This window comes from Zalophus californianus, chromosome 5 (assembly GCF_009762305.2).
Source record: "Zalophus californianus isolate mZalCal1 chromosome 5, mZalCal1.pri.v2, whole genome shotgun sequence".
Classification (NCBI taxonomy): domain Eukaryota; kingdom Metazoa; phylum Chordata; class Mammalia; order Carnivora; family Otariidae; genus Zalophus; species Zalophus californianus.
Genome location: NC_045599.1, coordinates 121,299,581 through 121,324,189, shown reverse-complemented (window position 1 = coordinate 121,324,189; position 24,609 = coordinate 121,299,581). Strand labels below are relative to the sequence as shown.

Below are 24,609 nucleotides of genomic sequence, written 5' to 3'. Positions count from 1 at the left end.
CAATAAGACACAATCAGTGGATCAGAAAAATCTTAAGAACCATTTCAGAATTCTGGTACTTTATTATTACAATAATAGCAGATTGAAATCCACATGCCCCTGACATCCACTTCCCTCTATTTAAACACATAATCGGCACCACTGATTCTTCAATTACAAACACTTTCTAAAGCACTCTCTTGGATTTCCTGCAGATTAAAATACCATTAGGTAGTAGGCTAAGGCACTAATGGTGTTTCCCTCGAAATGATTAATATGAAAAGGTGGGTCTGTCTTTCTAAAACTTGGCATTTATCTTGCTCTTAGAAAAATAAGTCAAACAAAACAAATAGTATAGCGCTGTTAAGCAAAAACAGAAAACAGAAGCAGAGTTCTGGGCCTTTCACCATCACCATTCTATTTTTGTTCACCTGTCCATCTCCTCATTCATTAAACATTTACCAGCCACATTCTACGGGCCACACACTCTGAATAATTCCTACTGTCTGTTCTGTCTCCTGGTTACAGAGTCTTAAAAAAAAGCAGGTGTTTCTAGAGATGATGAAATAAATTCTTACTCAAGTATACTGAAGAGAAATATCTTCTAACATTGAAGCCTCCTTAAAATTTTATTTATTTTTTAATCCAAGTCCTCTTGCTGATTTGACAGTAAACTCTCAGCTCCTTCTCCGTAATTTCATAGCTACAAGTAGATTAGGCAATGTACTCACACCTGGCTCTCAAACATAGAGGTCTCAAACCCTGTGATTTCAGAAACATTTTAGAGGCCAATGCCAACACTGCACGAACATGAATTAGATGTGCATTATATAAAGGAAAAGAGCAAGTGGTCAGGATGTCTTCGTGGACCATCTCCGCTAAATGAGATGGGCTGCAGCTGAAGTGGCTGTGGGGTAGCAGTGGGAGGGGAGCAGGGAGCGGGACAGAAATGGAAGGTCCAAAGTAAGTCTGTCTTCAGACATGTACGTTCGATAAAGCAGAATATCTATGTAATTTTATACTTCTATGAGCCATGCCTTCATCCTTAGTTAGCTGCAATTTTAGTAAGCTAGGTATATTATTTTCATATTTCTGTAGAGAAATATATTTTCTCTACCTTTATAGGATGAAATTTGAGTAATTCAGAGATGGAAGCAATCATTGTCTATCATAAACTCCAATACTGAGGAAGTTTGAGATTTTAGAGCATCAAAGGACATTAAAGCAAGTCCATTATAAAATGAATTAACCTGTTGTGGTAAGAACATCCATCCAGTCTCAGCTTTCACAGTGTCCTTGGGAAGACTCTAAGGGTATAAGTGCTAGCAGAATGAAGAAGCCAAAGAAAAGCAGAAACCAAAGTAGCATTTTAAAAACTCCTTGAATTAAAAAAAAAAAAAAATCCTTGAATTAGAATATACCAGAGGCAAATTTTTTTTTAACCTGTGGCACAACGATGATAGGTAAAAGCTTATGCCAGTCTCTAATAAGAAGCTTGTCCAATTCAGGTGAATCTGATTTATACATTTTTAAATCATCGTCAATTATTTAAGAAATATTTATAGAACACGTACTGGGTACAAAACACTGTGCTGGCAGGAATATACAGAGCTTCAGAACATGACAGAAGAACCGTCTTTTTGTTTCTGCTAAAAAGAACATTCTTGCCCATATACATAAGCTTAGGTGCAGAACACCTAAGATTTATTCCATTAGCCCACTGAAGGACATTGGCAAATTCTCTGAATTATCTCTGAATCCATTACCTATAAACCAAGAGTAAGAATATCTGCCCTCTCATAAAGCTGTTATGAGAAGTGCATGAGATAATGTATAGAAAATTGTGGAATAAATAAAATTTATAAATTCACTGACATATATCATCATCCAGTCTATCTGGTTTACTGCATGTCTAGTATGATGAGCCTGTCACTATACTGGGTGCTAGAGTTAGAGATGATCACAACAGGACTCTTTTTCTCATAAACTTCATCATCTGGGGGAGGAAAAGCATCCATGAGTAATCAAGGAGATTTGGACCAAACTTCCTCAGTCAGACAGACTGACTGATTTATTTATTTAGTCAGTTAGTTATCTGAGAGAGAGAGTGAGAGAAGGGGCAGAGGGAGAGGGAGAATCAGATGCCCCGTTGAGTGGGGAGCCTGACGCAGGGCTCAATCTCACGACCCGGAGACCATGACCTGAGCCAAAAATCAAGAGTCCGATGCCTAATCCACTGAGCCCCCCAGGCGCCCGAAACTTCCTCCCTCTAAAAGAAGCATTGCCACAACTCCCTCATCCCCAAGAGCCTTAGTGCTAAGTGCCTTTTCACCCTGCATCGTTGCTAGTTAGTCTGTAATTGTAACACAGTGAATTTCAACCTTTTTTTTTTAATCTTATCAGTGCTTGGATGAGTGAGGGGTGAGTGGATTAAATTAACACAGGCATGTTCACGTCCTAGCAGAGAGCAGGGAGGATGCCAGTGCTGTCTGTCCCTGGGGAAACGGGCGGGAAGAGGCGGCTCCCAGGGATCTCACAGAGGAGGTGCTGCACAACGGCAGTGTGCCAGATGGCCAAGAGAACTCAGCATCGCCTAGGAGAAAGCATTTCTAGCAGGTTAATAGTAACACCTTCAAATATTTGGTTTTCCTGTTTTTTAAAGTAAGTTCATTGTATTGGAGAAAGAAAATAACCTATTTCCTTCCATTTCGGTTCCCAGATGATTTCTGAAACAGAATCAATCACTAAAGGAAAACAGTTCATTCTATCTATTTCAGCAGAAAGAAACAGGGTTAGATGAGACTTAACTCTCCAATGCAGGTGGGAAATTCATCATTGCCCTTCAACCCACCTTAGCAGCCACTCTTTTGGGGCTCAATGACTTGCATTTCCCGGTTATGGACTGAAGTTATGGGTGGCCATGTGCCTGAGCTCTAGACAATGGAGAGAGGGAGGTGATACCTGTGATTTCCAGGCTCCTTATGCTCTTTTGCCTTCTGTAATCTGGACACTGACATCCAAGGTGACCTTGGAGGATGACTGAGCTTCCTCCGGGGTTCTTCAGGGTCTTTAAATGACTGTGTGCAGCAGAACCCACTTACTCAGAAACACGCTGCACTGTATGATATGAGTGAAAAGTAAAAGTATAGGGTGCTAAGTCACTGAAATTGAGGAGTCCTACTTGTTACAGCAGCTAGTGTGACTAATATAATGATGTGGTGCCCAAATAAGTTCTATGGAAGGGATAGAATTGGGTGTAGAATTAGAACTGTTAGACTGCACAAGAGAGGAGGGAACAGGCCTACGTTATACCTACTGCTCCTTGAGGGAGGGGACTATGCCAGATATCGAAATTTACCATTCTATCCACATGTCCAACACAATGCTTGCCATTTTACAGAGATGTGAAACAGACCTCACAGCCATCTCTAACTCCCTCCCCAAAATCCAACATCCTATTCGACATACAAAACAAGAAGCTGATAAAAGAGAGGTTACGAAGCTAAAAATATACCTTTACATAAATCACAAGAGGAAAAGTGATTCTTGGAGAAAAATAGGCCTGTGATGAAGAAGAGATTCTGGGCATGATTGAAACACTGGGCCAGGGTGACACAAAGTGTGGCTTTCTTTTAAAATCTCATCAGCAAACATACATATCTTGAATGGTGCAACTTTAGCTCTGAAATGTATTCTGGCTAGCATAATGGAGAGATGATTGCTGGATACTCATTTCATGGCCAACTCATCTTTTTGCAGTTAAGGACTGACTCCGGTATCAAGTATACAAAGAACACAGCAATAAGATGAACTAGAAATGCTGCGTGCTCTATTACGACACACTTAAAAAATTTTCTAAAAAGATACTGACTCAAGCATTATCCTCAATTCACAAATATTTTTTATTCAAGGTCAATTATAAACCAGGTAGCAAAATAGGAATTAAGAATAAAAGATGAATACGGTTATCTATCTTTTTCTAGAAAGTAGATTTAAACTATTTTATTTTCTTTTAAGATTTTATTTATTTATTTGACAGAGAGACACAGTGAGAGAGGGAACACAAGGAGCCCCTGAATCAATATTTTAAAGATATTTTACTTATTACTTTGATCCTATTTCCTAATAGGAGACTCTGAAAGAAAGTAAAAGAAATTATGTTAATAACATGATAACATTAAAAAAAGGGAAAAAAAACCCTCAGGGCGTCTGGGTGGCTCAGTCATTAAGCGTCTGCCTTTGGCTCAGGTTATGATCCCGGGGTCCTGGGATCGAGCCCCGCACTGGGCTGCCTGCTCCGCGGGAAGCCTGCTTCTCCCTCTCCCATTCCCCGTTTGTGTTCCCTCTCTCACTGTCTCTGTCAAATAAATAAATAAAATCTTTTAAAAACAAAAAACAAAAAACCTCAATGCATCAAGTACAAATATTAAATTGCACTTCCAATGACGGTAATTCAAATTCTAAATATGACCTTTGGCGATGTTTTAAGGTTTTTATAGAAAGGTAAAATGAATACATTTGAACAGTTCTGTGGAATGCTGTATAAAATACAATATAAAACATACTGAAAATGATTCTTGCCATCACCTTTATCATTAGTATATAGGTAGTAATGGCTTATTTGCAGATTTGTTATCTATATTCTGGTCTTAAGTGAGAAACAATGTACAATATACAGAAACAATTTTTAAAGCATTTTAAATTAATGCTATATGACTTACTGGAATAAAAAGGGAAAGATAACTGTGGAGTGATTTAATAATAAAACTAGGTCTTGTGGCTCAATATTAAACACCAGAACGTTAAGTACCCACCTCAATCCAAATGTCAGCCTCTTTATTTCTATCTCACTTCCCCATTATGAAAAAATACGAAAGAAAGGGCCTCTAAACATGCTCCTGGCTAAAGAGTAGTAGGAGTGAGGAAAAATAAGAAATATAATATCAATATTTGTTTAAATGTAAAGGAGAGGCTAGAACTCTCTTTTAGAGAAAATAAAAGATTTACAATTTGCCTTGGTTTTGCCAAGTTATAACAAAGTTAGAGTAGTAATATTTCTCTTTTCTGCAATAATTATACTTCATATTCAAAACCAAGAAAAATGTGGTTTTCCTTTCCAAGATTAATTGTATTTCCCAGGATGGGTGGATTGATCATGTAAACTAGCTAATATAGAACCAGACATATAATTGCAGCCTTTATTACCAGGTAAGTTAGCAAAATTGCTTGTGACAAATCTCAGTTATCAATCATAATATGGGCAAAAAAAAAAAAGAAGAAGAAGAAAGAAAAGCATCTCATAAAGCAACACTTGGACAAACTCAAAATTCCTGTTCTCTCGGGGACCTTGTTTCATCAACTATCCCCTTGGCTCCAGTTTCTCCATCCTGCTCCCTTCTCTAGCTCCTCCCTGTTGATTCCTCAATGCACGAAAATCTGGTTTCTGCCTTGACCACGCCTTTGAAGTGAGAACTACTCTATCGGGTCTCTAACATTTAACTACCTGATTCAGTAAACATCTTGTGGGTTTATTTTACTATATTCCTGCACCTTTCTACTACATTTTACACTATTTTTTACCAACTCCTTGAAATGCTCCATTCATGGGCTTCCAAGGTACAATACTCCCCTGGTCTTCTGACTTCAAAAGGCTTCCCAGTTCCTTCCTAGCATCCCTTTTCCCACCCCAGCTGTGTGTGTTGGCCAACTTAAAAGCTCTGTCCCTGACCCTCTGCTCTTGCCTCTACTTTTTCTCTGGGAGTGACTTCATCTGCTCTCATGATATAAACTGCCCCTGTCTCTGATGACTACTAAAGCCATATTTCCAGCTCAGATCCTTCCTCCAAGTCTCAGACTTCAATATCCAAAAGTTTCCCAGGTGGCACAATCTGTAAGCTAATTCCTAAAATTGTTTCCTCTTGTTCCTGGGCATTTTCCAGCCTTCTTTGAGATTAGGGTTGGTCATGTGAATAAGTTATGACCAACAGAGAGTGAGTGAGAGTGACATATAATAATTCCAGGGTTGGACTATAAAACCTTCCAAGCACTATGTTCCATGTTCTTCCCCTTTCTGCCAAATACGTGTTGAAAATGGTGGGGCCATGGATAGAAGGAATCTCAATTCCCAAATTAGTGCACAGAAGAGAGCTGCCTGCTAATCAGGGATACTCCTTTTGGTTCTGAGAAACAAAAACTTCTTTATGTTAATTATGACATGCCTCCACTCAGTATGGTTCAAATTAAATTAAGTATCTTTACCAAGTCAAATCTCATCTACCTACTAACTCCATCTCAGTTAGTGGCCAACCATCCACCTCAAGGTCCAAACCAGAAACTTCCTTAGCTCTTCCCTCTCCTTCATTATCTATGTGCAATCAGCCATTTAATCACAAATAACTCCAATTTTTCCAGTATTTCTTAAACTTCTCACCCAAGATCCTTGTGATTTCTCCCAAGAGTGCTGTAACAACATCCCTACTAGTCAACCTATGTCCAGCCTTGTCTCTCTCAAACCTTTCCAACCCACAGCCATGAAAATAATCTCTCTAAAATGAATATCTTATGTTATTCCTCTACTTAAAACCTTTCAGTAGTTCCCCCGTGTGCCAGGGCAGAGTCTAAGCACCTCAGTTGGGAGACGAGACCTGGGACAACCTTGCTTCAACCCTCGTCGTTTCCTCACACCTCAGATCCCATTTCTGTGCCAGGAATAATGAGCTGCTTGTGCACAGCATATGGCTTCACACTATGCCAAAAGCTCCCACCCTCATTCTATTAAGTGTACTCCAGCTCACTCTTTATGTATCAAATCATGACTACTTCTTCCAGGAAGTTTCACAGGCCTCTGCCCCACCCCATCAACAAGATTTGATTAGGGACCTCTCTTGGGTGCTCTCACAGCATCCTTGCTTATCCCTATTGTAGAATCTGCCAAATGAGCTGCACGAAGATCAGGGTTGATATTCCACTGGCAGGTAGTGGCCAGGCCATACAGGTGGTTATTATTGAAATTCTTCCTCATGAGAGGCACCCTAACCCCTCTCTAAGCAACCTCTTCCTAACTCCACCACCATCTATCTAGCCACTGAAAATACAACTGTGGGCCTCCAAGACCCTATCCAGCTTTGACTACCCTCTCTTCTGACTGATCACATTTATTCGGATTAATCAGTGCCTGTACACTAAAGAAATCAATTAACTTCATATAGAAAAAGTGAGTTCTGTTCCTAGCTATTAACTCCCCTGATTCTCTCATTTTGTAAAATTATAAATACCACTCAATACGTGTCTTCATAGTTCACTTATGAAACCTCATCTCTCCAAGTAAAGAAAAAAATCGCAACGCACATAAAATTGATTGACTCATTAATTCCACCTTTGTACAGATTAGTAAGCATTTATTAGGTTAATAGTTAGAAGTATGAAACTTTCACATTTTCTTTTCCTAAGTTATAATCAATGGGTGACTAGGTCTCTTTTGGTTATAAATGAGGCACTTTGGATAGGTTAACTTCTTTGTACAAGACCAGATAGACTTGCACTCTGTTCTATTTTACTGGATTAATAACATGGACAGGAGAAAAACTTATTCTTAGCTCTGTTTTGAAGGTATAATTTCAGTTTTCAGAGTCAATTCATAATTCTGCAGAGATGAAAACAGACATCAAAGAACCTGGCTAAGGAACTTCACCTTGTTTTATCAGGCTTCCTACAGAAGACATCAACAGAAAGAGCTTGAGCAAGTACTGCAGGATACATATAAGGGGGTTTATTTTTATTTAAAATGATTAAGGATTCTTATATTATATATTATTATATACTTATATACATATAAATAAGTAATATTTAATTGAATTTATTAAATACAACTAAGTACTGGAGCTTCTGGTCTTATAAACTATCCAGAAACAGAGTAAGTATATTTAAAATCCAAGGATAAGTTATTTTCTACATTAACAACCTCTTCCTTCCCTTGGGTCACTGAGAGAAATGTATTAGAATCACAGGAAATTGCCATATGTGAGCATGTGTGACCTACGAACAGGAACTTCATATGGCTGGTTCAAACTCATGTTCTAATGATGGGAAAACAGATTCCATTAACTATCACACAGAATTTATTTTAAAGGCTCCTATTATTTTTAGGAGATCCCCAGATAATCACAACAAACATACCAGCTAAAAATACAAATTAAAAGGTAACAATAATTTTTATTTGTCTGCATGTATAAATGATAAAATATATTAATTCCTTCAACAACTCATTCACATGGAATACAAAATCACTACTACTTCTTCTAGAACTAGAAAATAGTTGTTTTTTTAGAAATTTTATTTTCTGATTCCTCAAACAGGACCTGGGTTGGTTGGGAGGGAGGGGGAGGTGTGAGAACAAGAGCCACGGGCTGAAATACACTGGCTCCATCACCTCCTCCCTCTGTCTGCAAGCTCTAAGGCGCATAGTCACAGAGCTATTGTAATTACGCTGCCATCTCTGACAACTGGACAGAATCCCCAGAGAGAGACACAGTGACTGAAGGAATATTATTAAGGAATACATGGAAATCATTACCAGCATTTTTAATGCATAGTAGAAGAGATTTTTAAAAATCATGTAAAAGATCATTTAAAAGTAAAAAGACAAAAAACCACTTATGAGCAACCGTGAGAGTATGCCATGTATGTTAAGTGTGGGTGCCCTATTAAGCAAGTGTTAGAGGGTTAGGTGGAAGGGATAAGACCATTTTGACTCTACACTTAGTAAGTACTGTTTATTCCCAAGATGTCCTCCAGAGTTAGCTGATGGCCCAGTTTAATGACTGCCCCATACCTCCTGGGGGTTAACAGCTATGAACATTCATGTCAAATTGATAACCCTTTGGTCATTACTTTAGAGTCTTTTAAGTTTTTTCCTCCTGTGCAAGTCCCGATCTGTAACACATTGACCTGATGGCTCTGACAGATGAACAAGTCTCACCTCTGGTTTTCTCGGAAAGCATACCCTATCTTCAGACCAGTATGTGGTCTGACCCCAAAAGGGAGAAGCATACCATTGTTTTGAGAATAACCCACCTCTGAGAACAACAGAGAAAGCTAGGGAGCCATGTCACTGTGTGTGTGCTGAGGGGATGGGGGGGCCTAACATCACAGGCATCAGAGAGGAGACAGAGATGATGCTGGGAATAAAAATGAAAAGTGAAGTCTTTACAGATTTATTTATTTTTAGAGAGAGACACAGAGGGAGAGAGAAAGCCCAGAGGGGAGGGGCAGAGTGGGAGAGAAAATCTCAAGCAGGCTCCACACACAGGGCTGAGCCTGACACGGGGCTCGATCCCACAACCTTGAAATCATGACCTGAGCTGAAATCAAGAGTTGGACGCTTAACCAACTGAGCCACCCAGGTGCCCCAAGTGAAGTGTCTTTAAAGACAAGTAACAAGAAAAAAAAATTTGGGTTGGGGGGAAGATCTTGGTAATGTAGAAATTAAAATACCGAGAATAGAATAAAAAATTAAAAATATTCTTTTGAAGTAAAATACAAAGAAAGATTAAAAGAGTAGAAATATAGAGAAACAAATAAACTTTAACTCATTTCTTGATACGCAAGGGTTTTAACTCCCTAAATTCCATCATAAGTTTCTGATCTTGATGTTGTGATACTTTATCTCTAACTTTCATAATACTAGAGATGGATATCACATACATGACAAAATAGTATTAAAAACCAATGTGTGAGTAATAAAAGCTTGATTATTTCAGATACATTTTATGTGGAGCCTAAGTTGAGGGGTACTTTAAATGTAGTACATCCTCAGGTGAGTAGCAAGAGTTGCAGTAAGTAAGAAGAATTTTACTGCTTTTATTGTTACAACACCTGGTGGGCAGACATGACTTCATTCACATTCACCTGGAACTCATGCATGGCAAATACTTGGAGCTGGGGTGTACTTGCTAGAAATTATTTTTATTCCCAAGAAGGCTGTGTTTAGGCCCAGTATTTTGAAGGAAACAGTCTCTTGATAATCTGCCACACAGCTGTTCAGGAAAGAGTTGCTTTTTTCCTCTAACTTTAGGAAAGTTCTTTATTATTCAAAGCTGTATGACTGTGGGTTAATACAAGCATATTTTGTTTTACTGTACTTCACACATACTGTATTTTTTACATATTGAAGGTACGTGTCAACCCTGTACTGAACAAGTTTACTGGGGCCATTTTTCCAACAGCATTTGCTCAGCTCATACCTGTGTTATATTTTGGTAATTCTCGCAAAACTTCAAACTTTTTTGTTCTTGTTATGGTGATCTGTAATCTTTGACTTTACTGTTACAACTGTTTTGGGGTGCCATCAGTCATACCCACATAAGATAACAACCTTAATTAATGTTGTGGGTGTTCTGACTGTTCCACCAACTGGCCACTCCCTCATCTCTCTCCCTCTATTCAGGTCTCCCTATTCCCTAAGACACAACAATATTGAAATTAAGACAACTGATAACCCCGCAATGGCCTCTCAGTGATCAAGTGAAAGGAAGAGTCCCAAGTCTCTCACTTTAAATCAAAAGCTAGAAATGATTAAGCTTAGTGAGGAAAGTACATTGAAAGCTGAGAAAGGCCCAAAACTAGGCCTCTTGTGCCAATTAGCCAAGCTGTGAATGCAAAGGAAAAGTTCTTGCAGGAAATTAAAAGTGCTAGTCCAGTGAGCACACAAATAAATATGAAAGTAAAACAGCCTTACTGCTGATGTGGAGAAAGTTTGAGTGGTCTAGATAAAATATCAAACCAGCCACAACAATCCTATTAAGCTAAAGCCTAATCCAGAACAAGGCCCTATCTCTACTCAATTCTATAAAGGCTGGGAGAGGTGATAAACTTGCAGGAGAAAAGTTTGAAGCTAACAGAGGTTGGTTCATGAGGTTTAAGGAAAGAAGCCGTATTCAAAACATAAAGTGCAAGGTGAAGCAGCCAGTGCTGATGTAGAAGGTACATCAAATCCAGATCTAGCTAAAGATAAATAATGGAGATGCTACACTAAACAGGTTTTCAATGGACATGAAACAGCCTTCTCTTGAAAGAAGATGCCATCTAGGACTTTCATAGCTAGAGAGGAGAAGTCAATGCCTAGATTCACAGCTTCACAGAACAAGCTGACTCTGTTAGGGGCTAACATAGCTGGTGAATTTAAGTTGAAGCCAATGCTCATTTACCATTCCAAAAATCCTAGGGCCCTTAAGAATTATGCTAAATCTACTCTGCCTGTGCTCGATAAATGGAGCACAGCCTGGCTGGTAGCCCATCTGTTTACAGCATGGTTTACTAAATATTTTAAGCCTACTATTGAGACCTACAACACACACACACACACACACACACACACACACACACACACACACACACACACACAAAGATTCCTTTCAAAATATTACTGCTCATTGACAATGCACCTGGTCACCCAGGAATTCTGATGGAAAGGTATAACACAAGATTGGGGGACATTCTATAGGACATCTGAGCAGTACTTCCCAAACTATCAAAGTCATGAAAAACAAGGAAAGACAGAAACTGTCACAGAGAAGTCTTTTTCTCAGAAGAAATGTTCTTTTCCCAGAGAAGACCAGGGAGATATGACAAATATTATGTGGTATTCTGAATTGGATCCTGGAAAAGAGAGAGAAAATTAATGGAAAAATTGATATTAATAGTAATGTATCTGAAAGACTTACACTGAAAACTATAAAACACTGATGAAACAAATTAAAGAAGACACAAATAAATGGAAAGACATCCTGCGTTCATGAATTTGGAAGACCTAATATTGTTAAAATGTCCGTATTACCCAAAGTGATCTACAGATTCAAAGCAATGCCTATCAAAATACCAATGGCATTTTTTTTCACAAAAATAGAAAAAAACAATCCTGAAATGTATATAATAGTCAAAACAATCTTGAGAAAGAAGACAAAGCTGAATTTGTTTTCCTGAAATCACTCCCTGATTTTGAAATCCATTACAAAGCTACAGTAATTAAAACAATATGATATTGGCATAAAAACAGAGTAATGGAACAGAACAGAGAGCCCCAAATAAATCCAACCATGTACAGCCACCTGATTTTCAGCATGGGTGCCAAGAATACACAATGGAGAAAAGGTAGACTCTTCAACAAATGGTGTTGGAAAAACTAGATTATCTACATGGGAAAGAGTAAAATTGGAATCCTATAGGAGTAACAAAAGGGAACAAAAGCAAAAGTAGCAAGTGGGACTACCTAAAAAACTAGAAAGCTTCTGCATAGCAAAGGAAACAACAAAATAAAAAGCAACCTAAGGAATGGGGGGAAATATCTGCAAGCCATACATCTGATTAGGGGTTAATGCCCAAATATATAAGGAACTCTTACAATAGCAAAAAACCAAACAGCTCAACTAAAAAATGGGCAAAAGACTTGGATATTTCTCCAAAGACGACATACAAATGGTCAACAGTTGAATGAAAGCACGTTCCATACCACTAATCACCAAAAAAATGTTGTAAATTAAAACCACAATGAAGTATCACCTCATATCTATTATCAAAAAAACAAAAAACAAAAACCAAACAAAAAAACAAACCCAAAAGGTTAAGTGTTGACAAGGATGTGAAGAAACTGGAACCCTTGTACATTATTGGTGGGAATGTAAAATGGTACAGCTGCTCACAAAAAATAGTATGGTAGTTTCCCCCAAAATTAAAAATAGAACAACCATGTGATTTAGCAATCCCACTCTTGGGTATATATCCAGAAAACCTGAAATCAGGATATCAAAGAGATGACCTGCACTCCCATGTTCACTGAAGCATTATTCACAATAGCCAAGATACAAAACAGCCTAAATGTCCACTGACAAATGGATGGATAAAGACAATATGGTGTATACATACAATAAAATATTATTTAGCCTTTAAAAAGAAGGAAATCCTGCCATATGCTACAACATGGATAAACCTAGAAGACATTATACTAAGTCAAATAAGCCAGTCACAAAATGAACAAATACTGCACGATTCCATTTACATGAAGTTATCTAAATAATCAAACTCATAGCAGCAGAGAGTAGAACCATGGTTGCCAGGGGCTAGGGGAGATTGGAAAATGCAAAGCTGTTCAATGGGTATAAAGTTCAGTTACATAAGATGAATAAATTCTAGAGATCTGCTGTACAATACTGTGCCTACAGCTACAATACTGTATTGTGCACCCGAAAATTGAAGAGGGTAGATCTCATGTTAAGTGTTCTTACTACAATTAAAAAAAAAAAAAAGACCAACACCCCACCCCCACCCCCAAAACAGTAATACAGCAATGTGTGGCTCTTAGTTTTGACAAATGTACCATGATAACAGAAGATTGTAATAATGAGGGAAATTGGGTGAGGGAATATGAAAACTCTTTGTGCTAGCTCAGAAGCTTTTCTAAAAATCTAGTTATTCCAAAATACAGTTTATATTTTTTTTAAATGTCAGTATGTGGCTTGTTCCTGTGGTTTTTGTTTTTTCATCAAAATAAAAACAAAACGGAGATTAGTTCTCTCATTTCCCTCTGTGAGGGCCTCTCCTAATAACTCTCCCAGCTTATTGCTAAAAAACTCTGTAAACTCTAACTCCCCAAAAACAAGTAAATTTATGACAGTTAAATGAATCTGTGCCTTCTTTTTGGCTACAATGTTTTCTTGTCATAAGTAAACTTTATATTTTTGCAGGACCCACCATTTACCAATGCAGAGTACACTAACCTAAAGTCACAAGTTAGTAGCTGGATAAAGAATAAGACAGTTCTGAAACCACTTATGTGGGTTTTTGTTGTTGTTACTATTTTTATTTTATATTTTCTTTTTACCGTTTGGCCCTCCTCACCCACTTCTCACAGTCCCATCACCCACCTCGGGCAACCACCAAACTCTTCTCTGCATCTGTGAGTTTGCTTTTTGTTTTTTCTTTTCTTTCTTTTACATTCTACATATAAGAAAGATCATATGGTATATCTTTTTTTGACTTATTTCATTTGGTAAAATGCCCTCAGGTCCACCCACGTGATCACAAACAGCAAGATTTCATATTTTATGGCTGAATAATATCCACTGTAGATATATCACAATTTCTTTATCCATTCATCCATCAATGGACACTTAGGCTGTTTCCGTATCTTGGCCATTGTAAACAAAGCTGCAATGAACATGGGGGTACATATATGTTTTTGAGTTAATGTTTTTGTTTTCTTCAGATAAATACCCAGAAAGAGATTTGCTCATTCATATGGTAGTTCCATTTTTAATTTTTTTATTATATTATGTTAATCACCATACATTACATCATTGGTTTTTGATGTAGTGATCCATGATTCATTGTTTGCATATAACACCCAGTGCTCCATGCAGAATGTGCCCTCTTTAATACCCATCACGAGGCTAACCCATCCCCCCACCCCCTCCCCTCTAGAACCCTCAGTTTGTGAATTGTGTAAGACTGTTGAATCACAGACCTGTACCTCTGAAACAAATAATGCATTATATGTTAAAAAAAAAAAAAGAAGAAGATAGGAGGTGAAGAATGAAGGGGGGGAAATCAGAGGCTGAGAATTTTTTTAATTAGTTTTTTAAGATTTTATTTATTTATTTGAGAGAGGGAGACAGAGATAGCAACGGAGAGCACAAGCGGAAAGGAGAGGGAGAGGGAGAAGCAGGTTCCCCACTGAGCAGGGAGCCGGACGTGGGGCTTGATCCCATGACCCTGGGATTATGACTTGAACCAAAGGCAGATGCTTAAACCATCTGAGCCACGCAGGTGCCCCTCTTCTCATTTTTAATTATTTATTTATTTGTTTGTTTATTTATTTTTTGCTATTGAGTTGTAGAGGTTCTTTATATATTTTGGATACTAACCCCTTATCAGAATTATAATTTGCAAATATTTTCTATTTGGTCGACTGCCTTTTCATTTTGTTGATATTTTCCCTTGCTATGTTTTATTTTTCCCAATAAACTTTACTATCCAGGTTACTGTTACTTTGATTAGCTTGTCCTAACGATAGCTTAGATTTGAGAAAAAAATTTTTTTAAATCAAACATGGTAATGAGAACCTTTATAAACAGTGTTCTGCAGCCATATTATTACAAGTCTGTGAAAACTAAAGATTGGACCTTTGTTCTATGACATATAAAATACCATTTTTATCTTTTGCTATTGTTAATTCATTTTTCTTGCTATGGTTTACTTTTTCCATATTGAGCATCTTTTAATAAACACAATTTTATGAACATAATTCCTCATTACCTAAACAGTACTTGCAGAAAGTAAATAGATCTAATTGAAGCTTTCCTTTACAAAAAGAAAAAAATCGACAAGAAAAAGTTAAATACATTACTTGAAGTTAAAGAACAAATCAGAAAAGAATCGGATAAAGTCTTTCCCTAGTTTCCAGAAAGAGGTAATTGAATCCCCAAAGAAGATGCTTCCTATTTTAAAATATTCATTATGTTGACTTTATTGCACTATTTTTCTTTCTTACTGTTCCTAATCTGTTGGATGTTGTTAATAGATTTAGTTAAGAAGCAGACAGAAAACCTAGAGATGCCCCATGTAGCTTCAGTTTAAACAACTTCTAAAAATACAGTCAGATCCTTTAGGACCTAAATCATAGTGACAACTCACCAACCAGAAATCCTTATCCAATACTGTTAACGTTAAAGGCTATAACTATAATCCAGAAATATGCAAAACAGATAATGAATGGCTAAACAAAATGTCAAATCTCATGTTCCTGAATTAAAATGTATGAGTCTCCCTCAAAGGACTCTGTCCCAGGCCTTCATGCAAAACATTATTTACTTTTTATGCACAATTGTAACAAAAGTAGTAATCTGTTCTCCATCCAAAAAAATTTTTTTTAGAAATTAGTACTTACACAGCTTAATTTGGATGATCTGAAAAAATCATGCATGGAATATCTTATTCTCTAACAGTTCTGTTTAAATAAAGTATTATTATAAATATTCTAATGATCTAATTGAGTTACCAAGTGATAAGATGAGCAAAGTTGAATTTACTGGTACAATAAAGTTAAAAAATGCTCTTTTACTTAGGAAAATTCAACTATATTGGCTTAGGAGGGAAAAGGAAAGGAGAAAGAAAGCTAAATGTAAAATGCTGATGATTATGCCTGGCATTCTATTTTGATAGTGAAGGTCTAGAAAGAAGATAAGGTGTGATATGGGAAACTGATATTCACTGTCTCAACTCCATATGCCTCTCATAATGTGAATTTACCAAGATAACTCTAGGGTTGAAAGATATGTTATTATACTTATGACCCCCAAATAGAAGCCAACCAACTGTTCTATCTGGTTCTTAACAACATAGCCATGATCTGACATAGAACCGTTCCTGTGTGTCTTAGCAATACACATCCCAGTGCTAATACGATCAAATGCTGGAAGTCTTTCTAAAAAATTATGGAATCAAAAATGAAAGAAAAACTAAAATTAAAAATTACCTAAGAAATGAATAAATAAAAGGACTTTATGTCTAAGTTTATAGAATGCAATTTACAATTATGGAGAGACCTAAGTGTTTTTATAACTAAAAGAGAAAGCTTGAAAATAAAGCATTCAGTTTCTAAATCTAGAACTAGAATAAACAGAAGATAAATAAGAAAAAGGACATTAATAAATTATTTTTTAAAGATTATTTATTTATTTATTTGAGAGAGCAGAGTGTGCAGGCACAAGTGGGGGGAGGAGCAGAGGGAGAAGAAGAAGGAGACCCCCCCACCCCGCCACTGACCAGGGAGCCCAACATGGAACTGGGAGGGGGGTTGGGGCTCAATCCCAGGACCCTGAGATCATGACCTGAGCCAAAGGCAGCCACTTAACTGACTGAGTCACCCAGGTGCCCCAAATTACATATTTCTCAAAGTACACTTGAGTAACTTTAAAATAGGCAAATTTCTTACAAGCCTAATTAAAAGAAAGGAGAGAATATGAACATTTACAGAATTAGGAATAAAAAGTAGATACGGTAATAGTTTTTGAGGATACTAAAGAAGTTAAACAAGAATATTGCACATTGTTCTGGACAAATAAATGCGAAAATCCAAAAGAAATAAATGTTTTCTAGCAAAATAAAAATTAACAAAACTGCTACAAGAAAGGTTACAAAATTTGAGGTGACCAATAAGCATAAAAATATCTTAGGATTATTAAAAATTGATCATTTGTATAAAGAAGTAATAACATGTATCAATATCTATCAATTTAAATGACACTAACAAATTAAAGGTGAACTGTGTGATTAAATCAGTAGTTAAAAACACATTAAATAAGGGGTGCCAGGGTGGCTCAGTCAGTTAAGTGGCTGCCTTCAGCTCAAGGTCATGATCCCGGGGTCCTGGGATCCAGCCCTGCATGCTGGGCTTCCAGGTCATCAGGTCTGCTTATCCCTCTGCTCCACCTGCCCATCCCCTTCTCTCCCCCCTCCCCGCCCTGATTCATACTCTCTGGCTCACTCTCTCAAATAAATAAATAAAATCTTAAAAAAAAATTGAATAAAATTCAACAGCCATTCACTTTTAAAACTATAAACAAAAGGAAACTTCTAAAACAATATAAAGGACATTCTATTAAAAATACAAGCAGGAAGCATAATATTAAAAGTTAAAATTCTAAATGAATTATCAAAATCAAGAAAATTCTTAATCACTACTACTTACTCATATTGTTTTGGATATTTTGTTAAAGAAAATAAATGACATGCATTTTAGAAAAGAAAAATTGTTATTTATAGATAAAAACACTGTAGAATATCTAAGAGAAGTCTAAAAAATTATACTAGCTAATAAGAGAATTTTAAGAGTGAATAAATACAAGATAAATATACAAAACCAATAGTTTTCCTTTATATTAGCAAGAAGACTTAGAAGCTGAAATGAAATATCCAGCTTGAAACACTGGCAAAAACTGAAAAATAATTAGGAATAAGTGTAATGAAGGACGTAAAATGAGACCTGTAATAAATGACAAAATATACCATTTTCCCGGACCAGAAGACTTAACTCTTGTAAATCTGTTATTCCTAAATCAACATAAAGTTTAGTGCACAAAATGTTTTACACACTACCATCATTCACCCCTATTTTTACCATATTCACCACAGAAATAAGTTTGCCCACCACTCTACCCAAAGTGGTTAATATACCTAATACAACAACAAAAAACAAAAACACCTCCTAATAAATTTGTTGAATAAAACCCATCGCATTCACCACATTTAAAAAATAAAGAGCTGAGGTCTAGAAAGGTTAAGTAACCTCACAGAGATAGAGAGACAATTCAAAGTATACTTGAAAGGAAAATGGAAGGTTCTTTGTATTGGGATGTTGCATTTTTCAAAAGTAAACTTTTCCTCATAATGGAAACAATATTCCTATTAGATTACAAGATAGGAGGGATGAGTTCCAGGACTAGCTTAGTTACTAACTAGTTTTGTGACCTGAGTCAGATCACTTCATTTTTCTGGATTCAAGTTCTCCAATACAACTAAGGTGCTGTATAGCTGGATGATGTTAAAATTATATCTATACAGGAGTATAGATGAAACAAGATTGGCCATGAATGGATAATTGTCTAAACTGAATGTATGCATTTTACTATTCTATATTTGTATGTATTTGACATTTTCTCTAATAAAACTTTTTCTTGTTAATAAAAATGCTGACCAAAAATTATCTCTAAACCAAAAGAGTAAAGTGAGAAGTAAAGATTTCTTCAACTAGAAATGCCAAATCCAGTTATTTAATAAAACTTAGTCTTCAAGATTCATTAGCCTTTAGCAGCAGGGTCACATTGCCTTCAGCCCTTTAGATTTATTCCCTGCTAAGTTGTATCAGCAGCATGATTATTTATGAAATAACTAATAACGGTTTTCTAAGAGACCTCATCTACCATTTGTAATATTTCCTCCTTTTTAAAGTGGGTTGTTTAATGAGAAGGGGCTGCAGCAGTCATACAAATACATCACTAGCCGAAGGGATAATAATTGAATAATCGAAAATACCAAACTCACTCATTGCTCATTCTCTCTGTAAAGAGAAACAGAAAGGAGGGAGGAGGAGGGAGAGAGAGGAGAAAGAAGGAGAAGATGAAGAAGACAACAACCAAATTCCCATTCTATGCACAGAAGTCTGCCTTCTGACACCAGAGAAAGTGGAGGGTATATGATCAAAGACATTCTTACAATAGCTGCTGGCAGGCCAGGTAGCACCACGGCTTGGAATCGATCAGAAGCCTAGCTCACCTTTCTTCAGTCTCTGGTTTGAATACATGAGTTCCAGTACATGGTCGGAGTTCTTAGAACGAAGGAGTTGTTCACAAACACATCATATGGAACATAGCAAGGAGGGAAATATTTCCTTTCCTCCAGAGCCCAAAAAGACTCAGGTAGCAATTAAAAGACAAAATTTCTTTAAGATCACTGAAAACTGAGATTTCCAAAAAGAAAGTCTATTTCATAGTCTCATGTCCCTTTGCCTACTTAGAAGATTAACACTGGTGGGGACCTAAGCTGAGTGAGCTGACTTGCCAATGAATTTGCTATTGTTCGTTCCTGATCTTAATTTTTTTAAACTTCTATTTAGGATTCCCCTTTGCAACGATTCCCCTATTCTTACAGTTCTGTTTCAATGTTTCTCATTTAAGAAATATTAAAAGCTATAATTATTTTAAAAATCCTGGCAGAAGATCTGAACTCTTCCAAAGAACTCTTCAATTGATAAATTATAAAAAACAATGGTAAATAAAATGGATAAAATGCTTCATACATGAGATTTACGTTATTTATATGTGATTAGGCAGTGAAGATTATAGAATCTGAGTGTGAGAGCTTTAAAAAATAAGATGCAGAAAAAAGCACATGCAAATGGTCAATCCAGGACCTTTCACAACCCTAGTTTGAACTAAGATCATATATACAGCCTGTATCCTTCTAATTGCAATAGGTTTTATGCCACACAATGAAACAGTAACTTCTTTATCAAGTTTACAGAAATGTTGTAAGAATATTTATTTATTTTGCAGGAAGTTTTATCTCTATCATGAAAGGCATTAGTTAAGTGCTTCCCAAAAGAATGTTTAGGTGAATACAAAGTACATAAGAACAAAGGAAACTATGATTAAATCCCTATGTCATAACTGGGTTACATATGTAAACGTGAATAGTTAACTCTTTTTTTTTTTTAAGATTTTATTCATTTATTTGACAGAGAGATAGAGAGAGAGCACAAGTAGGCAGAGGGAGAGGGAGAAGCAGGCTCTCCGCTGAGCCAGGAGCCGGATGTGGGGCTCAATCCCAGGACCCCAGGATCATGACCTGAGCGGAAGGCAGCTGCTTAACCGACTGAGCCACCCAGGCGCCCCTGAATGGTTGTCTCTTCATCTACAATAACAGGGATGGTTATATTTAACTCACATCATCCTATAAGGATGAAATGACAATAAATATACAAATAAATAATACCTGGCCAATGGCATGTGCTTAATAGCTATTAGTTCCGTCCTTGTAAAAATATTAGATTTATAATTTAGCTGTGGCTTTTAAACACCCACAAACAGTATCCTCCAAGTAAGAGGAAAATTCCTTCTAAAACTAATGTGTCAAATATTTTAGTCTATAAATATGCTTTTAGCCTGAAAAATACTTGATGTAAATAATAAAACTAAGAATTTTGAACATGTTTTCCAGATAATCACAGATAAAAGCACTTGTGAATAACTAAATATAGTCTCCAAGTAAAGAGCAATAATAAACAGCTTATGTTTCTGATAAATTTCACAAATGCTAACTTGTCTTTTTAAAAAATGTATGCTCATTGGTTAAACTGCTGTACAAGAAGGAATCATTCTTTGCTCTTGGAAGTTTTGCAAGCATTAAATGGGTCTCTAAATTGGCACAGGAAATAAAGGTCCATCCATTGGGCCAGAGCAGTTTTGGGTTTTTTTAATTCTGACCCTCCTCCCTCTCTCTTCTCCCACCCCTGCCAAGTAGGGGTTGGTCAGTTTTTATTCCCCAGGTAGAATAAACAGAGCTTGGCTAGGTTCTTCCATGGTCCTCTCTTCTGTCTAGGGCAGCTGGGAAACAGACTGGGCTGGGGGATCGCCCTGATGTACAGAAACCCTAGATGGAGACACCCCTACATGCGTGAAGGCTTAGCTGAATATGAGCTCAGAGGAAGACCTTATGGCAGCAAGGAAACAGACGTTAAATCCGAACTTCTTTTATCTTGCTTTTGACAAATGTACAAGGATGACAGCGAGGAGACACCACCATGTGAGACAGATCTCAGAAGCAGAATTCACAGAGAAAATGGTCAAAAACAAGTTCCAAGACCCAGGACGCTCGGCAAAATCAAAGAGTCCGGGAGGCACAGAGGACTGTGTGTGAAGAACTCTGAAGAGCACGCTGCGGTCCTACTCCTTCCGCATCAGAAACAGGAGAGGGTGAGTACATGCCTGCCCCTCACTCAAAGGACGGCAGAGCCCGGACGACAAATCCAGAGCACCCCGCCTCCAGGAGAGTCAGGACACAACTGGGGAACGGAGTGCCTGACTTCTGCCTGAGAAAGCTGAAGTGACTGGGGGAAGTGGACAAGAAATGCGTGAGTGCTTCCTAGGTGTGGTCATACGAAGGCCGGCCTAAAGATGCTTTAACATTTTCTCAACGGGATGCCGCGCAAATGAGAATCTCTGTGTGAAGTAGACCACAGGAAAACCGGAAGCTGCAGGAGAAACCCTCAGCCATTGTTCTTCCAGCAGATGCTGCAGAAGGGGCCCAGAAGGGGGTCTCCAAAGACCCCACACATAGAAGAGGGATCAGCTTTCTCTGCAAGGAACAGAGAGCAGGGAAGCAGCTCATAGCATTACCAGCCATGTAAGAACTCTTCCACCCTATTTCCTTGCCTTCTCGTTCTGAATTTTTACCCAGGTAGGTGCCGAACAGTGAATTGGGGGAGGAGGTGAATGAAGAAAAAAGCAGAACACCACACAAAACCTTTCCCAAATGCAGACAGCCGGCCTTGCCTCTAGTTGGAGAGCCACAGGGAGAGGAGATGCGCTGCTTTTAAAAATGTATGTTGAAGCAATGTTCATTATTTTGAACTGGACTCTTTAAGTCTCGAATCAAAACAGAGTTTGTGAACTAAAGTGACCCAGTGACAGTTATTATATGATCGGATAATGAGCTGAAATGTCATGCAGAAGGAGAGCTTCCCTAACTAAATAAAGTTAAAGACACCATAGGAGATAAAAATAGCTGTGTTTTTATTTCATCCCACATGTAGAGCTTGTTCAGCATACTGGATACAGAAAACACACACACATGCTTGTTACAGCTGGTCTGTTCAGACACATTCACTAACGCAGAGAACAATCACCATGAATGTGATCTTTAAAATGACCAAAGACAGCAGCACTGAACAATATTTGATAAGAGATAATAACTGCTAACAGCTAAAAGGAAGGCCTCCAGAACAAGAGAAGAGGATTAAGTGAGGAGGAAGGCAGCGGAGTAAGGCTGTGCTGGCTCTTTAACAAGTCTTTGATGGCCGTTTTTAAAGAAATGCAAAATAAAAGAATAGAAAAAATACCAGCATTGGTAATAGAATGAAAACAGTTTGAGTATGAATTGGGGTAATTCTTCTGGACAGTAATTCATTATGCATCAAAAACCCTAAAAAATTGACCAACGTATTCTACTTCTAGGGATTTATACTAAGAAAATCATCCAAGAAATATATGAAGACATAAGTTCAAAAATATTATTAATGGTATTAAACAATACAGGAAAAAAAGTAGCTTTCAGATATGAGAGAACAGGCAGTACAGTACTGTGATCTCTGAGAGAAGGAAAACCAGTGAGGTAGGCCTACGAATGCCCCAGCCTACTGCTTCGAGACGGAAACCCAGGCGGGACCAGCAGCTCTGCTGGGTTCAGAGAGACCTAGTCAACTGGAATTTGACTAGAGGTCCCAAAATACCTAAATAGAGGTATTTGTTGAGAAACTAAAGTCTTCTCTCAACGAACCTTAACAAAGTTGAAAAGGAAATATTGAAAGAATCAGCCTGAGTGACATCTGTAAGACTCGTACTGTAAGAAACATCAAAGGAGGTCCTTCAAGCAGGACAATAACATTAGATAGCAATCTGGATCAATGTAAAGGAGAAGTGCAGGAAAGAGCAAATATGTTGGGAAATACATAACTTTCAGATATAAATTAAACTACATAATAAAAATATATAAAACATAACTTTTTTCCTCATTTTCAATCTCTTTAAAAGAGAGCTGAATGCTTAGGACAAAAATAACAAAGTATCATGGGGTTTAAAACAAATGCAGAATAAAATGTATGACCAACAGCATAAGGGCAGGGAACAGAAGTTTACAGCTGTATGGTTCTTACATTATACTTAAAGTAATATGATATTACTTAGACTGTGATCAGTAAAAGGTATGTATTGTAAACCCTTGAGGAACCACTGGGGGAAAAAATAAGAAAATAAGTCAATAAGTGAAGATAAAATGGAATCATAAAAAATGCTTAACTGACCCAAAAGAAAAGAGGGGGGAAAAAAAAAACTCAGATGGGCAAATGGCAAAAAAATCATATGCTGATAGATTTAAGCCCATATGTTGATAATCATATAAATGTAAATGGCCTAAACCTCCAATTAAAGGTCAGAGATTATAAAACTGGATAAAAGATCAAGACCTAACTATATATTAACTACAGAACTCACTTAATATAAAGGCATTAATAGGTTGCAGGTAGAAGAATGGAAAAAAATACACCATGCAGAGTGACTATAATAATATCAGACAGCAGACTTTAGAATACAAAATATTACCAGAAATAAGGTGGGATATAATGAAAGGGGTTAATTTGTTAAAAGAGCCTAATAACTTTAACTGCCTACTAATACAACCAATAATGGACCTCTAAAATATACAAAGCAAAAGGTAACACAACTGAAAGCAGAAAATGCCAAATGCACAATTACAGCTGAAGATCTCATTACTCCTGTCTCAATAACTAATAGGACATAGAAAACTTGAATGCTATCTATCTACTTGACCTGAGTTATAGGACATTCTACCCAACAAGAGCAGAATACATATTCTTTTCCAGTGCAGCTGGAACAGTCACTACAAGAGACTGTATTCTATGCCATAAATAAATTTCAAACTTAAAAGAATGGAAACTATATAAAGTATGTTCTCTGACCTCAAGACAACTAAACTAGAAATTAATAAAGTTATGTGGAAAATCACCAAATATCTGGAGGTGAAGTGACATACTTCCAAATAACCAACAAGTCACAGAAAAAAATCACAAAGGGAGATTAGCAAATATTTTGAAGAAAAAGTGAACTGAAAATGAAAACACAATATATAAAAATTTGTGGGATGTCACTAATACAGTGCATGGAGAGAAATTCATAGCATTACTTGCTTATATTAGAAAAGAAGAAAGGTTTCAGACCAATGACAACTCCAAGGCAGGAGTTGTCAAGCTTTTCTGTAAAGTGTTACAAGGTAAATATTTTAGGCATT

The 24,609-nt window shown here is 37.1% G+C and overlaps 1 protein-coding gene across 3 annotated transcripts in view; it reads right to left on the bottom strand.

Annotated features, from left to right (window-relative positions):
* The window catches only part of OXCT1 (3-oxoacid CoA-transferase 1), a 128,268-nt gene that overhangs the window by 23,478 nt on the left and 80,181 nt on the right, over positions 1-24,609 (bottom strand). Inside the window, exon 14 of one of the 3 annotated variants that reach the window (XM_027606091.2) lies at positions 11,596-11,634. The exons of the other annotated variants lie outside the window; for them this stretch is intronic. Within the exon in view, the coding sequence (XP_027461892.1) occupies positions 11,611-11,634 (24 nt within the window). The 3' untranslated portion in view covers positions 11,596-11,610. Of the gene's footprint in view, positions 1-11,595; positions 11,635-24,609 lie in introns of those variants that run through there. 3 annotated transcript variants of the gene reach the window in all.